Raw genomic sequence first — 22,088 nt, 5'->3', positions numbered from 1 at the left:
CACGCTCAGGAATGGTCAGGAGGGAGTCCTGGGAGTCAGGGCAGCTGCCGGTTGCTTTACAGGGAGTAAGCCACAGAGCACTAGGCCTGGGAGTAGGATGGGTGGTGGTGGGTTAATAGCCACAAAGGGAAGGAGGGGCTGATTCACTAGGACAACTGAGAGTGACTCAGAGGCTGTAGAAAATAGCCTGTTCTCCCACATCTACCTCATTGTCAGGCATGAGGCACTTCCTCATTGCACACCCATAGGCAGAGGGAAAGGGAGGAGGAAGAAATGGGATTTTTCTATTTCATGGGCCTATTCCAGTACCTGAACTCTGTGTTTGTAGCCGTTTCAGATATTTTGTTTCAAGTCAGGTCACTATTTATTGAGCACCTACTATGCCAGCCCTTCATCTTGCTTTTCAAATGTCAGTCTCCTGAACACAGGGAATGATGCCTGTCTGTACTTCCTCCTTCATTCCCTGAAAGGCACTTGGGCTGCTGCTGAGCTCCTCACTACAACTGCCCCGCTCAAGCCTGCAATCAATAAGGGGAGGCCGGGATCTTTTTTCCCAGCTCTAATGCCGATTTTACAGTCACGCAGGCCCATTCTCTGGAGCTGTCCTGGTGACAGCCACCGTGAGCGGAACAGAATGTGGCCCAAGTCTGGCGTTGTTGGAAGTTCTTTCTTTCCTACTTACTAGCTCTATTGAAGTATGGTAGCAGTCATCTCAGGTAGAAACTGTAGTTTAACTTTAACCCTGCTGTTTGGCTTCTGTACTTATTTGCTTTGTTTAACAATAGAAAAGTTACTTTGATATTCTGAATTGTATAAATCATCCCATTCGATTAAATGCCTTATGGATTGTAATGTGAATATCCCATGGGTTGTGGTCATACTGGTCTTAGAAAGCACATTTTCCTTTGCCTGGGAAGGACAGCACAGTTATCCCAAGGTCAGAGGGCTCCAGTTAACATATCCTTGTTGACTCAGTGTTCCAGAGACCCAAAACTGTAATTTAGATAACATGCCTAGGTTCCTCATTCCAGACCCAGGGCTCTAGATAATGTTTCTGTCAATTCAGTGACCCTGATACCCAAAACTATAATTAACATGCTGCTTCTGCTTCTGTAAACTGCTTTTTTGCAAACCAGGTTCCTCATTCCAAACCTTGAGATGTAATCAATACCTTTGTGATCTTTGCCTGTATACAGTGGGGCCTTGACTTACGAGTTTAATTTGTTCTGTGATGGAGCTCGTAACTCAAATTACTCGTATGTCAAATCATTAAAGCGAATGAGTGAGACACGTGATGCTGGGCTGATGTTGTGGCGTTCACTGTGACGTTCACTGCGCCAACTAGCAGTGGGGTATCTGAAGCTGGCTCATAACCCAAATTTTAGCTCACAACTCAAAGCAAAAAATCGGCCAAGAGATGGCTCGTATCTCGAAAAACTCGTTAGTCGGGACACTTGTAAGTCAAGGCCCCACTGTAAGTCTGGCTTTGCCACCATCTTATCACTATGAGATTTGGGAGAGCAAAATGGCCCCTCATAGTCCCGGATTGCAATAAATGTGACTCTTTAATTCGACTTCTTGAGGCGTCCTTCTGTGATTCGCGGGGTACATTACAACACTATGACTTTACTTGTTTTCTCTAAATCTCCAACTTCTCATCTGTAAAATGGGCACAAAGATATCTATCTTACAAGTTAGGAAATATGTTATATAGTAGTGAAGATTAAATAAGATGACATTATATAAAAGTACCTGGCACAGTGATAACATAAAAACTGGTTTACTTCCTCCCAACTTCCCCATGATTGAACAAACTGACCACACCCCTCCAGATTGTAAATTGCATAAGGGCAGGGCTTCATCTGCCTGGAGGACTGTCTGCCTAGGTGAGCACTAGGCTCTAATACTGTCCTGCTTAGTAATTAAAATTAGGAATAATGTATTAAAATTAGTACATTATTTATGCATTATATTCAATAGTATTATAAGTATCTAATGGGATGCATTTTAAAATAATGTGGTTAATCATTTAACTCGTTGAATGAATCTGTGAACTGTAAAAGGAATCCAGAAACCTTGACCTCACGTAGGGATGTTTCCTCTCCCCTCTCTGAGCTTTTTGGTCCTGGTAGGACTTGCTGCCACCAGCAAGATCTTCATTTCTGTGTTCACAAGAAGGGACAGACATTCTTTGCATCCTCTATATTGTCCTTTGTTCCAGCTTCACTGTAAACGCCATTGCCCATCGTATAAGGGAGCCAGGGACACACAAAGAGTCCCCGCACTTGGCAACCATAGCGTGAAAAACCTTGACACACAAATCTGTAATTATTCATTCGACTTCTACCTGGAAGGCAAGCTGGCCTGGGTTTATGCTCTCCTGGGTACCACCAGCGTCCTCACGCCAGGGGCTCCAGGGCTAGTATTATCTCTCAAATGTAATGTGAAAAGATAAAGGGGGAAGGTGTCGGGTTTTTTGGGTTTTCTTTTTATCTTTGCTCCCTTGCTTCGAGCACCACACCACAAGCTCGTCCAAGAAAAAAAAAGAGAGCACGAAAGACACGTTACCAGATTTTCAACAACTAATTCTGAAGCAGACACCAAAGCACACTTCCAACGTTAATGGGCCAATCAGGACACCCGCCATTCCTGAGCTTCCAGGACCAGGAGGGTAAAGCACGAAGCACTCGCCCGGGTCCTGCCCAGGAAACCGCACCGAAGGTGGAAAGTTGCAGGCGCCGGGCGGGAGAGGAGCGAGCCAGCCCGGAGCTCGGGCTGGAGCAGGGCAACGCTTCCTGCCGGAAGTGACGCGACCTCAATCCCAGTTCGTCTCTTCCCAAACAAAAGGGATCTTGGGGCCCCAGGAGGAGCCTCAATGACATTGGAGAAGCCCCACCTCCAGCGAGCGCGGATTGGTGCAGGGGCTGGAGAGGCGAGGTGGTGATTGGTCCTGGTGAATGCCAGTTCCCGCCTGGCGGCTGAGGGGCGGGGCCTCAGTGGGCTGTGGATGCGAGCCGGTGGCAGAGGCGGCGGCGGCTGGGAGTGGAGCCGAAGCGCCGGGAAAGAAAAGGTAGGAGCTGCTAGGGCTGGGGCTTGGCGGAGGTCAGGGGGCCGTGTTCCCGAGAGAAAAGCAAGGGTCGGACCTCCGGGATCCTCCCGCCAGCGTCCCAACTGCCACTCGCGCCCATCCCCGGAGGGGGCGGGGCCGTCTGTCCACCTCCCGGTATTCCCCGAGGAGGCGGCTCCTCATCCTTCGAGGGTCCTCGCAACTATTCATTGTCCCCGTCAATCCCAGCTCCGCAGAAGAGGCTCCCCTCCAGACACCCCTCATTTAAAGGCCCCCTTCGACCAGCGCCTCAACCCTGGGGGGCGGGCGCACAGGTTCCCATTCTCTAGGCTGCCGCCCCCACTCCCATTTTATCCCCCCGGGAGGCCAGACAGCCTTCCCTACACCTGTCCCGCTCGCTAAAGTGGCACCAGAGCTGGTTTCATCCATAAGGGGGGAAAAATCAGTGTTTTCCAAAAAAGAGGGATGGGTCGAAGCAAAAATCACAGACCCGACCCAGCAGCCAGCTCCATGGAGGAAGCGGCCTTCCCCTCGGTTCTTCCCATCCCCCACGCGCTGACCCCCAGCCTCCCTCCCGAAGCCCCCCGGACCCGCTGTTCTCCCGGGGGGTCCAGAGCTCACCCGCTGCGGGACTTTTTTAGACTCTGGAGGAAGGAGAAATAGTAACTCTGCACCCCCACATCCCCTTTGTACCTTCCTTCTTTCTTGAGGGAGAACCCAACTTCTAAGGGTTTTTTAGGTTTGAGTTGCGTTTCATTTTTGCTTTCCAGCCTGTTTCTTCCCTGAAAACTTGGGGGAAACCACCCTGTGTGTTTCAGTGAGACGGGTGGGCTGGATCGCTGCAGAGTTGGCCTCGCTGGGGAGGAGCCGGCGTGTATTGTCTGACTGTCAGTGAATAGGAGCCTGCTTTCCGAGGGAGCCGTTTTGATAAGGCATCAAGCGCGCTAGGTTAGGGAAGAGTATCTCCCCCGGTCTAGGGCGGGCTGGTGTGCCGCTCAGGGAGACTGCAGTTCACCTTGAAGGTATGGTTCTGTTGAAACAAAAGGCAGGAAGTGTTTGAAGAAATTCAGGTTCAGTCGCCTAGGTTTATGATTAATCTGGTCCCGTGGCCTTTGGTTACTCCTATAGCCCCTCTTTCACGGGGTTTTTTTCCCTCCAGGTGAAAAACTGATAAATGATGTTATTGATTGTTTTTACAAATCCAGTATCACCGACCCAAATTTAGGGGATGAAAAGAGCACGTTTTAAGTCTCAGAAATGAGGACACATGAAAACATAGTTAACTCCAGCTATTGTCTTGCGTGTGTAACCCCCACACAGTGTCTCTCTATAGTGTGCTCATAAAGGCTTTGTCAAGATGACCTTCATTTCAGCAGGTGCAAAATATTGAAGATTTTGGCCTAATGTGAACGCCATTGAATCCCCAGTAATCATCCATTGCTAGCACTTCCATATATTAAAATTTGCCATATTTTTAGGTTGTTTCTTCTGCTTTCAGCCCCCAGCCCATCTTACTACTGCTACCTAGAGCTGATGCTAACAGCAGTGAGATGCAAGGAGCTGGAATCGCAGAGGGTGATTAGAAAGGCTGTCTTTTACCTTCCTGATTAAACTTTCTAAAAGTAGACTTCCTGAAGGTAATTACTTTTGAATAGTTAGGTTCCAAGTTTTCAGAGCCACTCTCCGTGATTGTTTCCAGATCGCCAATAAAAAGGCACAAAGAAGAAACTGTGGAGGGTCTGTCTCTCCGGCAAACACAAAGTGTGCTGCGCTAGGAGGGCCCCCAGCAATAGCAGCAGGAAAAAAACTAAAGGCAGAACAGGAAATCCCAAAAAGATAGATCTTATTACATGAGCAGAGAACAGAAAATAAACTAAGGTAAGAGACTCAGGAAGCCAAAGTAGTGGCGATTGCCAGGGCCTTAATGAGCGGAGAGGAAAAAGCAAATCATGCAAGACCAGTTTGATACAGGTTTGGGTCTTGGAAATTTTCAACACTTATTTGGTCATAGTAGATGAAGAAAAGCATTGTATGTCTAATCTGTCTCATTAATTTATAAATTCTTGGAGCAGGTAGCAATGTGTGTGTGTGTGGTCTTCGTATCTCTCACAGTGCCTGGTATATAGTTTGACTTAATGAGTGTGAAACTTAGTTTGAAGCTATCAGCTTAGGGTAGTCTAGAAAGGTCATGTACTGATAAGATATGGCACATCTTGTTAGTATAAACAATCCACTTTTTGTCTTGATTGAACTTTATTTTCCTTATCTGATGTCTTATGAAACTCCAGTATCTTAACTCTCAAATACTGAATTTCCTATTAGAAACTAGCTGCTGGTTAGATATAATTTTGCTGTGATGAAATCTGAACCAGAAATATTAATGTCCTCAGTGCTAGTCCTTTTAGGATTTGATTTCCCTAAGAATCTGACCCCAAAGGAATGAAGGGAATGTAGGGGAACACACTAGGAACTGATGGCTGATTTATATTTAAGAATGGTTTCTGAGTATTTGGTTTCTACAACTTACTGACCTGACCTACTTTGGGATTTTTTTAATGGATTTTTAGTTGATCTTATGCTTTTCCGGACTGGCACTAAGTAAGGGAACAGGGACACAAACAATATCGGGGTCCCTGAATGGAGTCATCAGACGGATCATGGTGCCTAAAGCGCTCAGTCCTCAGAGGGTTTGTATTTTGGCAGACTGTTTGCAGAGCTACCAGGGAACTAGCAGAACAGGACTGGAATTCTTGCCTTGTCTGAGTGGAACAGAAAGGTGTTCCTAAGGGTTGCCATTGAATGGTGTTGGTGGCATGAGATAAGAAGCAGAGATTTCTTTCCATTGGAAATTGGTCCAGTCTGTTGCGTGACCCTAGGAATGGCTTGTTAGCCTATTTCTAAAGACCATTTTTTTTCTTTTCCTGAATGTTTGCTGCCAACAGCTTCTGTGAGATTTAAGGGCTTTTCAATGATAATTTTGATTAAAAGTGATTTTTGCCTTTTGAAGACAACTCCCCCGGGGCCCCCCAAAGTAAGAAGCAATCATTAGAACAACCAAAAAGTGTGAGAAGAAACCACATGGAGGAGATAGGAGTGGATGTGGGGGAGGAAACCAGGACTTCAAGGAGGCATGGATGTCAAGAATGCGGTAGATGGTTCCTCCCTGCCAAGTGTTTCCCAACTGCATTTCAGGTACAAAGCCAAAGCTTCCAATGTAAATGTGTCCTTTGCTGCTAAAGGAATCCTCTCTGGCTTCTGGAACCACTAAGAATGAAATCCTTAATTGTTACTATCGTTACTGAGTTTAAAGACTATAATCCTTAATTGTTATGGAGTTCAATAGAAACCAGAAAGACAGAGCACAGGATGAGGGGATTTACGACAAAAAAGACTCCTGACCTTGAACCTGAGCATCTGCTTAGACTGAGCCTTTGTGGAAAGCAGCTGGGGAAGGCCAGGTGTCTCTGGGCCTGCTCTCCTTAGGAGGTGAGAGCCAGGAGGAGGAGAAGAGGGGACAGGGGAAGAAATGGGGATGAATTTTCTTCTCAACAAGTTATAAGAACTATTGCTGAACCGGTTTGGCTCAGTGGATAGAGCATCGGCCTGCAGACTTGGGGGTCCCAGGTCCGATTCCGGTCAAAGGCATGTACCTTGGTTGCGGGCACATCCCCACTGGGGGGAATGCAGGAGGCAGCTGATCGATCTCATCGATGTTTCTGGCTCTCTGTCCCTCTCCCTTATTCTCTGTAAAAAATCAATAAAATATATATTTAAAAAAAAAAAGATGTAAGAACTATCTATATTAGCGGTCGCCAACCGGTGGTGCACGGACCACTGGTGGTCTGTGAAGTCCAAAAGATTGGTGACTGCTGATCTATATATATAAAAGACTAATATGCTAAGTGTCTGTCTGACTGGTAGCTATGACGTGCACTGACCACCAAGGGGGCAGGCGCTCAACACAGGAGCTGCCGAGCTGCAGTGACTTAGAGGAGGGAGCCCGATTCCTCGTGGAGCTGCGTGATTCCACCTTCGGCCGTGGGTTATGTTGCTGCTGGGGCACTGTCAGCCCGAATCTGGTTACTGCATGCTTGCATTTGCATTCCACACCCTGTGTGACAGCAGTTTTATAGAGTGCCCTATCGCACTCTGGGACCCCTCGGGGGATGTCAAAAAGCCTGTTTCTGCCCAGTGCCCTCAGGCCAGGCTGAGGGACACCCACCTGCTGGTGGGACCCCTGCTCACTCCGCAGACACCCTTCCAGCCAGGGCGCCACCCCAGGTGCAGCCAGCCGGGGAGGGACCAAAGGAGGTTGGCTCCAGGGCGTGTTCGGCCCGTCTTGCCCAGACCCGCCCCACTAGCCACCTTCTAATTAATTTCCTTGCACCATGTCACTAGTAAGTTATAAAGGAGAGAGAAAAGACAGTAGCTGACAAGTTAAGTTGCAGGGGAAAGAGAAGCACTAAGTGGTTTAGTGGTGGGAAGGGGGCCTTCTTGGTTTCTGCTTAGTCCTTTCTGTTGCAGCAGGTCATAGAGGAGTGAGAACAGAACCAGTCTGGTTCTTAACTGGTTTAATATTTGAGGGCACAAAAATGATCTGGTCTGTTTGGACATTGGCTTCTTCCTGTCCCTTCAGTTCCTAAGTGGAAAGCACAGACGTTTTCTGAAAAGGTTCTACCCCTAAAGACTTCTCCATTTCTAAACCTTACCCTTCACCACACTGACTCTTAACTTAACACATTCCTCTTGGGGTCTGCCTACTTCTCATTCAGCATGTCTCACACCACAGTCATCATTTCCCCGCTAAAACCAGTTCCTTTTCTAACATCCCTGTTCTTGCTAATGGCATCATCATTTAGTCACCCAGTCTTCAAACCTCAGCTGACCTGGGATCATTTCCCCTCTTGCCTCCTTAAATGGAGCCAGAATCCAGTTCCTGTAAATTCTTTATAAAGTCTCTTGCATCAGTCCTTACTGCCACCGTCTTAATGCTCTCATTTTTGCCTCAGATCTCTCCTGGGAAAGTTTTCTCCCAACTGCCCCTTCTGCTTCCAGTTTGCCTTCAATCCGCTGTGGGCTGCAAGCTTTAACGTTCCTAAAACTGCTTTCGTTGTGATAGTCACCTGGTTAAACATGTTGAGTCGAATCTCGTTTCCTAAAAGATAAAGTCCAATTTCGATGGCTGTCATCCAAGGTACCTTCCCGTACACTCCTTTCCAGCCCGCATTTTTTGAGTACCCCCTCGAACCAGAGGCTGCTCGGTGCTAAGTGTAATCAAGTTGAATGCGACAGTGTGTGTCACGTGAGACAGAAGGCAGATATGTAAACAGATGAGTTGATAGAATAGAATGTGACAACTGCTCCTGGGTTATGAATATACCTATTATGTATGTGAATATAGATATGGACCTAAGCATTTGACATAATGTAAAAAAATAGCAGTGATATTTTTAGAAAACCCATTTCTCGGCCATTACAAGTTAAAATTGTGACGATTAAAAGCCATAAAAATTCAGTGAAGCAAAGGCGTGCTTTGCACCTATCTGCCAAAGTCACAGAAAGCCAGTCTTTCTCAGCTGTGTGCAGATTCTGCCAGCGGAGCAGTGTTGTGTGTGTTCCCAAGCCTCCTTCCCAGGAACCGGCCAGGCCTTCTCTTTCCTGTAGCTGTTAAATCAGAAGGAGTCCATTTCTTTTTATTTCTAAATTCGACACATGAATGACAGTAAATGAGGACGCATTGGAAAAAGGAAAACCTCATTATCTTTGGAGATGAAGCCCAGTATATGCTCTCCAGGGATGAGAAATGAGAAGACTAACCAGTCACTAACTCATGTAAACCATTTAGTATCCTGTTAGAATATGAATTGTTATCCCCATTTTATAGACGAAGACCTTAGAGCTCAGAGGTTAAGTGGATCAAGGAACCACGAAGTGGCTGAGCAGGGATGCAAACCGACACCAAAGTCCATGCACTTTCCACCACGACACTGCCTCCCAGGAGAATTATTGTCCCCAAAGAACCTTGGAGCAAAAACAATCGCTAGGTCTGTTGTGGGTAATTTTCAACTGATACCAAATTGTTAACCTTTTTTTAAAATCAGTGACCTGGTTTAGAAGACAAAATTTAAAAAGCAAAACAGCATCATCAGTTATATTTCTGTTAGAGGCTTTTGTGAAGTTTTTTGGCAGTTCAGGGAGAGTCAGGTTAGGGCAGCCGTGGGCAAACTACGGCCCGTGGGCCGGATCTGGCCCGTTTAAAATGAATAAAAAAAAAAAAAAAAAAAAAAAAAAAAAGACCGTACCCTTTTATGTAATGATGTTTACTTTGAATTTATATTAGTTCACACAAACACTCCATCCATGCTTTTGTTCCGGCCCGCCTGTCCAGTTTAAGAACCCATTGTGGCCCTCGAGTCAAAAAGTTTGCCCACCCCTGGGTTAGGGGCACAGCCATAACACAGATACCTTGATTATCCGTGGTTTGCCCTCCATGCCATATAATCTGTTTCTTCCGATTTGGAATCCTGCTGGAGTCAATCACGTCATCCTGCAATAACTTTTGAAGGGTTTTTTATATTCCAGGCTGTCCCTTGAATTGTGGCCCATGAATCATTTTACTGGAAATAAAATTAATCTACATGTTATTGTTCTCTCCTTGTGGTACTTTACAAATCATCATGGCATTATATCAGAAAAGCAAAACTTTAGGGGTATGATGGACAAATAGATGACATAGACTGATATATTTCAATGAAATCACATTGTAATTTTATTTAAACTAAATGAAGCCAACTGACAAGTATACTTGAAATGGTTCATATTTCTGGTAATTTTCTGATGTTAAAAGACATATCTTTTTTTATTTTAATGAAAAAATGTATTAACATAAAAATTACTACTCACTTTCATTAACATACATTCCAGTAGCTTACCTAATGTAGTTCTTCTGGTTTGGTCTTGTCTCAGGTGAGAATACTTGAAAGGGTGTAAACAGATATCCAGGTAGACAGACCTGTTTTTAATAGCGTCGTGCTAAATGTCCTCATTTTGGGGCAAAGATGCTTGAATGTTTGTTTATGGGCATGAGGCCACTTCCTCCTTTTCTTCAATGTACATATAAATCCTGTTGGCAGCATAGGACAGTGAAAGAAGCAGATGCACACACATAGCAGGAGAGAGAGACGTCACACCCACACAGAGCTACTCCAGAGACGTGCGAGTCTTAAAACAGCTAAACAATCCAAACCCTGATCTCCATCACGGCGTCCCAGGAAGTGGGTTAGACTACATCTTAAAAAGACATGAATGTTAACCTAGTTTTACTATTTAACTGTAATCTCCAGGAGAGTAATTTAACTCTGGCCCCGGTTTTCACCTGTGAATAGACAGTGCTGAATTCAGTTCTTTCTGAGGCCCTTCCAGCTTTGTGAATCGAATGTGGGCCCAGGTTTTTCCTCCACGCCCTTCCTGAAGGCTGATAAAATGAGCAGATCAGATGTGAACAGTGGTTACCAAGTAGCAGGGGTTAGTAAGGAAGCCTCTGGAATCAAATTACCGAGGTTCCAATCCCGTTTCCATCCTTTACCAGATGTGAAATGCTAAGCAAGTTAGTTATCCTTCAGGCCTTAGGTTTCCCATCTGTAAAATGGGGGTGATGAAGAATTCCTTGGTGAGTTACAGCATCTCTCTCCTGAGGTGGTTGTGAGGATTGAGTTGATACATGTCAAGTACTTAGAACACTGCCTAGAATACGTTAACGTTTATTAGCTCAATAACTTTATATTTTTCATTATTACTATTACTGCTTAAATTCTTAGAAAACTGTGCTATAAAACTCTGAGGTGGTGGTGATTAATGTTGATAAGCTCAATTATATCATTAGTAATTCCTATGCTAAGTATAAATCCAGAAAAGCTGGTATCCTAGAATCTGCTTTGAGAGTACAGTACTGTGTATTTGAACAGACTACTGAGAGTATTTTCAATGTTAACCTTACAGAGTATTAGCCTCATCACAGAGCTGGTTTCTGGAGGCCTGCTTAACGCTATCTGTAGTGTGGGTGCAAAAAGCAGACTGAGAAGACAGAGTAAGGCATTCTGAAAGATCTGCTGTGGTACTCTCATGGCAGGAGGAAGGGTGGGACCGAGTTGCTCTAGTCGTCTTTAAAGTTGTAAATGATTAGCATGCTGTGTTATTAGTTTTCTAGGGCTGCCACAGCCCAGTACCACAGACGGGGTGGCTTAAACAACAGAACTTAATTATCTCACACCTGAGACTGGAAGTCCAGAGGCAACCTGTCAGCGCGATTGGTTGCTTCCGAGGTTTCTCTCTTTGGCTGTGGATAGATGTGTTCTTTCTGTCTTCACATGTTCTTTCCTTGTCTCATGTTTGTATCCAAATTTTCTCATAAAGACACCAGTCCTATTAGGCCCACCCTAATGACCTCATGTTAACCTAACCAACTCTTTGAAGACCCTGTCTCCCCATGCAGTCACATTCTGAGGTCCTGGGGTTAGGACTGCAACATAGGAATTTGGGGGAGAAGGACACAGTTCAGCCCATAACGTATGTTATAACATGTAGACACATAAAGACCCAAATAGTCCAGTAATATATTTTACTTTCTACTGAAAGATTAATTTGACACTTGTAGTAAAAGCTTGCATTGCTTAGTATTGTAGAATTCAGTAAAACGCGATTCGCTTTTTTACAGTGGTTTTAGAACCTTTGTAAATAATAATAGCAAAAACAGCTCCTTTAGTCAATGTACAGAAGACCTGCTTTCTTGATCAGAGAATTAATTTTTGATAGTACTTTGACACGTTTTTGTCCCCGGGCTCACCCTAAAATGCCAAAAGTGGAATGAGAGGTACAGTTTGGAATGTTGTCATTCTTTTACCCGCAAACACATAAATAACCCTTCTGAAAAACTGGAAAGCCAGAGGGTGGGGAAACTTACATCTTTTGAGATCGTCAAGAGAGCATGTCAACACCTTCTATCCCCAGATGGTATGTTGTTTTGGATTCATTCTTTAAAATAGCGGTGCATTTTTGTCCATTTTTAGATTCAGTATTTATAAATGTGACAGGTTTTATTTTTTAAAATTTCATATAGCCCTGGCCAGTGTGGCTCAGTTGATGGAGCATCATCCTGTGCACTGAAAGTTGCCAGTTAATTCCTGGTGAGAGCACATGCTCAGGTTGTAGGTTTGACCCTGGTTGGGGTGCGTGCAGGAGGTAACGGATCAATGTTTCTTTCTTTCCCTCTCTCCCTTCCTCTCTCCCTCTTCCTCTCTCAAATCAATAAAATGAAAAATTTTTAATTCATACATATATCCTGGATTTCTAAGGAAGCACAGTATCCAGTGGAAAGCTGTCAGAAACACCTGTTTTGTATGTTAGTGTTGGCTCTTTGAATTTTAAGAATTAAATGGCCTCCGACATTTTGGTTTTGTGTCTATGTGTATGAAAGAGTCTTTACTTTTAGTATCTTATCACTGATACTAAAAACTTATTGAATGGCTTGAATATCAGTCAGTTGTAGCTCAAGTATAAATTTCTTAAATTTGATGTCTCAGCATATTAATAAAGAAGTGATTTTTATCCAGTTTTGCATGAGTGATCTGGGTAAAACAACTGATTTGTTTTTATACTAGCCAAGTTGATTCTATTTTTTTTCTTAAGGTATTTCTAAGATTTATTGAAAAATACTATTTTTCCTCTTTCATGTCTCATGTTACCCTCCACTTAGAAATAAATAAAGCCTTTAGTAGTTCCACGTGAAAACATACACACACCCAGATACCAGATAGACAAACATCTTACTTGTACTCCACCCTGCCCTGCCCAGCCCACTGCTTGCATAGCTGTAGAAGCTGTTTGGGGTGTTTCTTTTTCTGCCACCCAATCTCTGTGTGGCAAAAAGGCAACAAAGCCTGCTGCCCCATCCAATTAATTCAGAGTTCCAGAGCAAAAGCTGGGCCTTCCTCAAGACAAAGGCACAACCAGAACCAGAATGAGTGGAGCCTTGGTGTCATCCAGAAAGGGGACAGGGTCAGAACCAAGTGAACAGAGCCCAAGCCACAGCATGCTTCCATGGCAAGGTTCCGAGGGCTTTGGGGGGCTTTCTCCATACCCTTACTCTGTGACTGTGGGCACATGAACGTTGGTATAGAAGAGACATGCTCTCGGTTGTTGGCCCTGACTTGGTGGGAAGTAAGCAGCATGTGAATAGACCAAATGTTTGAAATCACATATTGATAACAAAAATGCTTCATACTTAGCCCATAAATAGGCTAATTTTCCAGAGTATTAAAATAGATATAACTTTATCTTTTTTATTATATATTTACATATATTTTTAATTGGGAAAACTATGAAGCTTAATATAGCTACAGCTAGCTGTGTCCCAGTGTATAATAATGTATCCAGACAACTTGTCCACAAGTGGTCTTTATTTCATATTTATCGACTGGAGCATTCCTTAGACAGAAATATCTGTGGCTAAACTCGAAGGAAAGAGAAAGTTTGGTCTCGGATTCTAATGGAAGGAATGAACTGAGTGAGCATCTGGTTGAAATGATCTTGTCTTTCAAAGTTGCTTAATGGATGATGACAGTGACAAGTAACAGCTCATTTAGAAAAACGAGTACAGAATGAGTCTGTACACTGCAACACAGCATGCCAAAAATCTGGCTCGTATTTCTGATAATGACTGCAGAGTTAGAAATGGCCCTTTTCTGAAAATCCAGGGCCACATAATTTATATATTGGGCAGAAATTTGGGGTGGGGCTTATTTAGTGGTTTGCCTGTATGATGGCATACTCTTGTTACTGACTGCACAACAAACACACTTCTCTCCTAAATGGAGAGATCCATAATTAGGTTAACGGCTGATTCTTGGTTAAAGACACAAGCATTTATTGCTGCGTTATTCCTCTTTCAACATTGTCCCTATTTGACTCTTACGTTTTGGCAACTCAAATGGTCTTTCAGGCGTGGTGCCTAAAAGTACAAGACAGAAATTATGTTTTATCAAGTAAAATTTTAAACCTGTCGTTTTTTTTAAGTCTGCTGGGTCTAATTCACTGTTAGGACAGTAAAACACATTTTGTATATAATTTGACATTTAATATTTGAAAATAAATGGGGAAAAGTAGGAGCTTGGGATGAGTGATCAGCCTTACAAAGTCCAGATGGTGACAGGTTGGTTTATTTGTTTTTTGACTGGCAGGAGGTGAGGGGATGAGAATTCTCCTCTCACGGATTTGGCAATTTGAAAAATTCGGTTATATTTATTTTTCTTTGTCCATTGTGCCTAAGTCATGGTGACTCAAGCTTTTGTCCGTTCAGGGAAAGAAAGTCACTCTCTTCTAGAGACATGCATAAGTTAGTCCTTGACATGGCAATGGACACCTTAAAGTAGAAAAGGTTCTGAAAGCCCTCCCTTCCCTAATTATAATTGCGTAAGGGAAGTCGGACCCCTGCTGTATTACTCAGCTTCAACTTGAAGAGGCGGCTATTTTCCTCTTTGTTCGAATCAACCTACAGCTGTCAGGCCTCATCATCCTAATGACACAGTTGACATTCATGAGATTTAGACATTGTTTATAGTGTGGTCACATAGGCAATAAATTTCTTATTCTCTTGCAGCATTGGACACTTTTTCACCATGTTGACAGCATTTTAAATATATTTGTCAATTTTCCCAAATTTTAACTGAAGAAAACTTTCAGAGTTTCTACTTGAGGACTGAAGTGTGACTGCCAATTATCAGGTCAGTATCACCCCATCCTACCCCACCCCTACCCCATCCTCAGCAATATCCCTGCCATCGAAAACATAAGGCAGTTTTACTAGCTTCCGTTTATATGTCGTGCAAAAATGTATTGCAATATCTTGTGTATTGAGATTATGTTCAAATGAATAGAAAAGCAAAGAACTGCTCATTTTTAATATTTATAAAGAAAGGTTATGCCCTAGCTAGTTTGGCTCAGAGAATAGAGCGTTGGCCTACGGACTGAAGGGTCCGGGTTGGATTCCAGTCAAGGGCACATGCCCAGGTTGTGGGCTCGATCCCCAGTGGGGGGCATGCAGGAGGCAGCCAATCAATGATTCTCTCTCATCATTGATGTCTCTCTCTCTCTCTCTCTCTCTCTCTCTCTCTTACTCTCTCTCTCTTCCTTCCTCTCTGAAATCAATAAAAAATATATTTTAAAAAAAGAAAGGTTATTGGAATATACAAAAACAGATCTGTGGGTATTTGAATTATTATACAGCTGTGGCCCATTTTTTCCTTCTGTGTCATATTTGTATTGTATCCACTTCATGCAGACACTAAGCTAAATGGGTCGGTACACATCAGCAAGATGTTCCAGATATTAACGTTTGTGGGCAGGAGTGATTTACACACATAGAGATAACAAGCCAGGTGACTCAGCTGGCAGCTTCGTCCTCGCCATTCTTCACTCAGGATGCTGGCGCCTTTTTACAAAGGGCCGCAGAAGGTATTTCTGAGGTCATTGGTCTTGGCTGCCCCTAACTGTGGTAATACTGTTCTCTGAATTGCTTTGGAAAATGAGAGAGGATAGTAGTTATTAATAATTAAACCGTTCTTCTGTTTGTATCAGGAACTTGGCATTGCATTCTACTTTTATTAACACAATCTCCACAGTAACGCTATGAGTTAGATATCATCATCCCCCTTTCACAGATAAGAAAGGTGATCATCTGAAAACTTGCCCAAAGTTACACAACCAGGAAGATGCAGGCTTGGCATCTATCTGATTGCAAAGCCACGTGTTCTTGCCAACATTCCATCGATATTAAGTTTAGCTTTATTAGGTTTATTGCTGTTTTTTAGTTCTTATTTTTAAAATAACTGCTGTGAGCCCTGGCCGGTATGGCTCAATTGGCTGGACACCATCCCATGTACTGAAAGGTTCCCGGATCGATTCCTGGTCAGGGAATATGCCTGGGTTGAGGACTTGATTCTCAATAGGGTGTGTGCAGGAGGCAGCCCATCGATGTTATGCTCTCACATCCATGCTTCTCTTTCTCCCTCTCCCTTCTTCCTATTTCTCTCAAAATCAGTAAACTAGTCTTTAAAAAAATAACTGCTTTGAGATCTCTCTCTAACACTGATGTGAGAATTACTTACTAGTCGCTAAAACTCCCTCATTAGAAAGTTGGTCCTTTAAAGATGAAGCTACATTGAACATATTTTACCATGTGGCGAAAAGATTTGCACAGCATGTCCCAAAACATAGTCTAACAACACAGTGAAGTAAGAGTTTTCTCCATGTTTTCCTTCACCTGAAGGCATAGCTCTGGAGGGAATCAATGAGTCTTTTGTGTGCCTCCTAAAGTTTAATGTTCTTTTAAGAGCTGGGAATTACTGGAGGGTGTGTGAACCAGTCATGCCATGATTCACTCTACAGAAAACTATAGGAAAGTAGTATTTGCTCTACTTTAGAAGTTATAAAGTGTATTTTACCATAAATGCTGGTCAAAAGACCCTAAAACAACCATCTAATTTCTATGTGTGGTTTGTGAGAAATTAATCTTGTGGAAAAGATAGAATTTGTGCCATGAGATTTCCCATTTAACATATTTCAAAAGATACAATTCCTTGTAGAAATGTAAACTTAAGTGAAATACATTCAGTAGTCTGGCCAATGAAGATGTTTAAAACAATATATATACTTTTTTTTCCAAAACCGGTTTGGCTCAGTGGATGGAGTGTCGGCCTGCGGACTGAGGGGTCCCAGGTTTGATTCCAGTCAAGGGCATGTGCCTGGGTTGCGGGCACATCCCCGGTGGGAGATGTGCAGGAGGCAGCTGATCGATGTTTTGCTCTCATCGATGTTTCTAACTTTCTATCTCTCTCCCTTCCTCTCTGTAAAAAAATCAATAAAATATATATTTTTAAGAAGCCATTTAAAATTACTTTTGCATATTGGTTGCATTTAAGTCTTATTTTGCTATATGAAATATAAATATTGTGATATTCTCTCTGAAAGTAGATAATTTAAAAGAAAAATCTCTCCCATACCCCCAGCGAACATTATCTTTGCTCAAATTTCATTTCAGCCAATTTCAGAGGGATGCCAGCATGTTTCATTTGTGGGTTTTGAATCTGGTTATCTAAAGATGGGAAATCTTTTTATGGTATAACAATTTTTGGTGAAATACTATTAATTGTAACACAATTTTACCTGAATTTCTAGTGAACAAAATTAGTGACTAACTCATTCTGAGACCTTCTAGGATGCTTGCAAATATGCTTAGAGGAAAAATGATAAAATGTATTTTTGTGAGTAGTGATGAAATCAATAAAGTGAATTTTATTTTCTCAAAGCTTTTTATACTATAATAGTTATACTTCTTGTCTGTCTCAATTTATTTTTCTTTGATCATATCAAGTTAACTCTGTCTTCAGAGATTGTCTGATTGTGTCTCTGTTTTAGGCCTTCAGGATGAATCTGGAAAAACTCAGCAAGCCTGAACTCCTAACATTGTTCAGTATTCTTGAAGGAGAGCTTGAAGCCAGGGACCTTGTTATAGAAGCTTTAAAGGTATGTTAATAAGGGAAAAAGGAGATGTCATCATATGTTTTTCGAAAGTTGTTTCACTGGTTGTAATTTACTTAAGCAGGGTATTTCTATAGCCCTGTTGAAGTCAGAGGCCTGGGTATACTTACTGACACTTGGAGTGGCAGCCACCTGTGTGGTGTTGTTTTAGGGACACCAGTGAAGCCTTTCTGACCCCAAAATAGTTCCTTTCATCTCTCTACCTGATGTCTGGACCTTGAACTTCATTCTTTAGCTCAGTGGTCTTAGCTGTGTTTGAATGCCATCCCCTTGATAACCTGCTGAGACCTGCTTCCTTAAAAAAAAATGTATATACAGCTGTGGCCGGGTGGTTTCTCTCTCTCTCTCTCTCTCTCTCTCTCTCTCTCTCTCTCTCTCTCTCTCCTCACTTTCTAAAATCAATTTTAAAAACATACCCTTGGACTTGGGTGAGGTTTTTTTTTTTAAAAAAAGTATATGCACCCCCCCCAAAAAAAATGTATATACACCCATATACCACAATTCAGAATATAATATCTATGAAATCAAGGACCCATGAAGACCATCCATGGATTCTCTAGACCCCAGATTAAAAATTCCTAGTTTTGTTTCAGTATTTGATACCCATTAAAATGAAAAGGGGAAGGGGTGTTAACTGTACTTTCTACCCAGTTTTGTTGTAAATCTAAAACTGCTCTAAAATATATAGTCTAATATTTTTAATTCTTTTTATTTTTACTGATTTCAGAGAGCAGGGAGAAGGAGAGAGAGATAGAAACATCAGTGATGCGAGAGCATCATTGATCAGCTGCCTCCTGCATGCCCCCCACTGGGGATCAAGCCTGCAACTTGGCATGTGCCCTTGACCAGAATTGAATCTGGGACCCTTCAGTCCGCAGGCTGATGCTCTATCCACTGACCAAAACCCGCTAGGGCTATAATCTAATTTTTTAAAAAAATAGAAGGGGTGGGAAATAACTCCTTTTAAGTGTCATAAATTTTTACACCTTAGTAAGGATGTTTTCCAATCTGTCTTTTTAAAATATATATATTTTTATTGATTTCAGAGAGGAAGGGAGAAGAAGAGAGAGAGAGAGATATCATTGATGATGATCATGCGCCTCCTGTGCACCCCTCACTGGGGACCAAGCCTGCAATCCGGGCATGTGCTCTGACTAGAAATCAACCCTGACCCACTGAGCCACACAGGGCAGGCCCCAATCTGCCTTGAGATAATATTTGGGGAAGGGGAGACCAGATCTTAGGGTGTCTGTGTGAGTAGTAGGACAATGACACTCCAGAAGGAGGTGGAAACAGCCAAAGAGGAGACTTGAGCGTGCTGAAGAGAGCATAGTCCCTGCCAAGTGTAACTGAGTGTCTAAATATCTAGGAAGATTTTTATAGTTAAAAATTATAGTTAGAGGTTATATTGATGTACATCCTAAAGTTCATTAGGTTTATGAAGTGCTTTACTACATTTTTTTCAAAATATCCTCGCTCTTTATATGAAATATTTTGTTAATATATCATGTGAGTTCAAATGAAATGCCTTTGTTGAAGATTTCCTTACAGCAACAAAGATCATGTTTTCTTTGCCTTTCTAGGGGACTTAGAGAATCAGTGACTTCCTAAGTAACCCACTCATTAGGGTTCATACCAAAGGCTGCATCTTTTCTGTTCCTGAGCTTGTCTTTCCTCCCTCCCTGCACTGAAATAGCAAATGTGTTCCTTTACTCGATCTGGGTAGTCTTTTCTGGTATCACTCTGAAATTATAATTGTGATAAAAATGAAATCTAAACCTGTTATTTCTACATGCTGTTAAGTTTCGAGTGACATTAATTTATGTTATTTAAGGCGACTGAAAAAGACTGACATTTCTATTTAATTAAATACGCTTCAGGGCATTTTTCACTGAAAACTGTTGCTTGTGTGTCTTCCCTGGAGCTTTACAATGTGTGATAAGTCACTGTCAGGGTTTCATTTCTCCAGTGTGCACGAGGCACTTCCCCTACGATGTGGGGGATGGAGTCTGCCTTACTTTCCGTCCCTGCTTGCTTCAGTCTTGCATGACTTCCCTGCGATTTCTAAATAAAAATCATATGTTTATGCCTTTGACACATGCCCGGTCACATATGTTAAAGTTCCTTGCCTGAGTCTGCCTGTCATGCCAGAGCATAAATGTGTGACCTCGGTCCAGTCATTCCATCTGTCTGGAGCGAAGCTTCCTTGTCTGCAATAAGAGGTCACGGTTCGATTCCCGATTGGGGCACATGCCCGAGGTGCAGGTTCCCATCCCCAGTGGGGGGCATGCAGGAGGTAGCCCATCGATGTTTCTCTTGCTCTCTCTCTCCCCTCTTCCTCTCTCAAAAATCAATAAAAACATTAAAAATAAAACAAATGATTAGTAACTAATATTGATATGTAACACTACAATTTCCATGGCATTGCAACAGTGTAGGGTTCTTTTTTCCCTTTCGTTATAGTCTGTCAGCACATATCATGTTCCGTATCCAAGAAACAGCCAGTGGTTGCTAATCTTTGGATTGGATGTCTCTGGATGCCCTCAACAATGCCCAATTTTTTAATGATGCCTCTGCCAACATATACTACATGTATCATTATTCACGCATTTCTGTCACATTCACAGACCTTCTCCTTTGACACTGTTGGTGGTTCTCTTCCTTTCCCTGAACACTGTATTCTATTTCCCTTAACCCCGTCCCACTAATACCAGCAGTCCTAACCTGCTTAAACCCAGGACACCTTCCCCTTTCTTACCCCATGTTTATCTGATCAATGAGGAGAAAAGGGAAAGGAGGACTGGGGGAAATCTGAGCTGGTTCCTAACCCTCACTCCCAATGCCTGTTGTTTCTCCCATTTCCTTCCCCTGGTTCTCTGAGACCCCCTATTCTCCTCACCATAGGAGTCATCCACTTAGAACTGGCAGTGTCCCTCACTGCCTCGGCCGAGCCAGGAAGAACTTTGTTCATGGTGACCCCCTTTAGAACTCGGAAAACATTTCCAGGCGCAGCGATAGTATAAATAGCAATCAGAGTTTATGGAACTGCACAGTGTAGCAGGGCATTAAGTAGAATCTCTGGAGGACCTACTGCTATTCATCCTGGGCCTCCAGGAAGCAGTTGCCCATAAATACCACAGTTGACCTACACGAACACTTGTGGGCCTCAGCCCCCTCATAACTGGGGTAGGGGTTTGGGGGTGACTGCCTCTAATGCAGTGGTTCTCAACCTTCTGGCCCTTTAAATACAGTTCCTCATGTTGTGGTGACCCCCAACCATAAAATTATTTTCGTTGCTACTTCATAACTGTCATGTTGCTACTGTTATGAATCGTCATATAAATATCTGATATGCAGGATGGTCTTAGGCGACCCCTGTGAAAGGGTCGTTCGACCGCCAAAGGGGTCGCGACCCACAGGTTGAGAACCGCTGCTCTAATGGAAAAACAAAATCAAAGGACGACCTTATTTTCTCTTTGCTTTTCAGCCTTAGAAACCATACAAACCTATGGAGCTTTATATGTCTGTTTTGCTAATCTTTGTGTCCTCAGCACCCAGCATAGTGGCTAGTACATAGATGCTCAATAAATGTCTGTTGAACAGAGGGGCTGATTGTGCCATTGTGGTATGTTGCTTTAAAAGATTGCCATAATATTTCAAAGTGAATGTTGTGAATTACTAAATTTTACAGCCTGTTCCTATGTATGCTTTAACATACTTGCCGCCTTCTGGTTTTAATGTTAACAGATGCGTAGGTGCTTGGTGCACATGTTTCCCTAAAATATATTTTTTCTGCAGGGATCCAATTTCAGTTAGTTTAGGCAGCTTCTGACTAAGCTGCCTAAAGCTTGAGAAGCTAGAGCTATAATTAAGGGAGCATTTTGATATGAAATACCATTCAGAGTCAGGCACAAGTGTTGAATCTAGTCAGTGCACACGGCTCAGGGTAATAAAGTTATCTTCTGGGGCTTAAGCTGTACGCGTGCAGCCTCCCCAGGAGTCATGCATCTTTAACAGTCTGTGGTTAGATAAAGTAAGTAGCAGCTGGGCTCCAAATGGTTTCAGTCCTTTGGGAAAAAAGCAACTGCCACAACAGATTCCTAAAAGTTAAAATGAAACCTCATTTTATTTGTGGGATATGTTTGTTTGTTTGTTTGTTTGTTTGTTTGTTTGTTTGTTTTGATTGTGTATTACATCAGGATTTACTGCATTATTTCAGTAGTTCTTGCTAAACAGCACACACTTGTTAAACTTCTTGACTAATATGGCAGCTTACTCATTTTATTCCTTTTAGTACATTTTCACCCAAGGATATGTTTTTTGTGGGGTTTTGTTTTTGTTTTTTTGTTTTTAATTGATTGAGAGAGAGAAAAACATCGATGTGAGAGAGAAACATCCATCGGTTACCTCCCGTACACCCCCAACCAGG

The 22,088-nt window shown here is 42.8% G+C and overlaps 1 protein-coding gene and 1 long non-coding RNA gene across 5 annotated transcripts in view; one reads left to right on the top strand and one right to left on the bottom strand.

Annotated features, from left to right (window-relative positions):
* Nucleotides 1–2,956: 2,956 nt before the first annotated feature.
* The window catches only part of CTTNBP2NL (CTTNBP2 N-terminal like), a 43,381-nt gene continuing 24,249 nt past the window's right edge, over nt 2,957–22,088 (top strand). The window contains exons 1-3 of one of the 3 annotated variants that reach the window (XM_059674909.1): nt 2,958–3,070; nt 14,721–14,844; nt 17,537–17,644. In XM_059674909.1, the coding sequence (XP_059530892.1) occupies nt 17,546–17,644 (99 nt within the window). In that variant the 5' untranslated portion in view covers nt 2,958–3,070; nt 14,721–14,844; nt 17,537–17,545. Of the gene's footprint in view, nt 3,071–3,953; nt 4,090–14,720; nt 14,845–17,536; nt 17,645–22,088 lie in introns of those variants that run through there. The other 2 variants (XM_059674911.1, XM_059674912.1) reach the window with 2 other exon arrangements.
* The window catches only part of LOC132221018 (uncharacterized), a 34,907-nt gene continuing 16,799 nt past the window's right edge, over nt 3,981–22,088 (bottom strand). The window contains exons 3-5 of one of the 2 annotated variants that reach the window (XR_009449903.1): nt 10,000–10,190; nt 9,533–9,684; nt 3,981–4,097 (exon numbers count right to left, since the gene is read on the bottom strand). This is a non-coding gene — a long non-coding RNA (uncharacterized LOC132221018). Of the gene's footprint in view, nt 4,098–9,335; nt 9,685–9,999; nt 10,191–22,088 lie in introns of those variants that run through there. The other variant, XR_009449902.1, reaches the window with a different exon arrangement.

This window comes from Myotis daubentonii, chromosome 18, assembly GCF_963259705.1.
Source record: "Myotis daubentonii chromosome 18, mMyoDau2.1, whole genome shotgun sequence".
In the NCBI taxonomy this organism is placed as follows: Eukaryota; Metazoa; Chordata; class Mammalia; order Chiroptera; family Vespertilionidae; genus Myotis; species Myotis daubentonii.
This window is presented reverse-complemented; position numbering and strand designations above follow the sequence as displayed.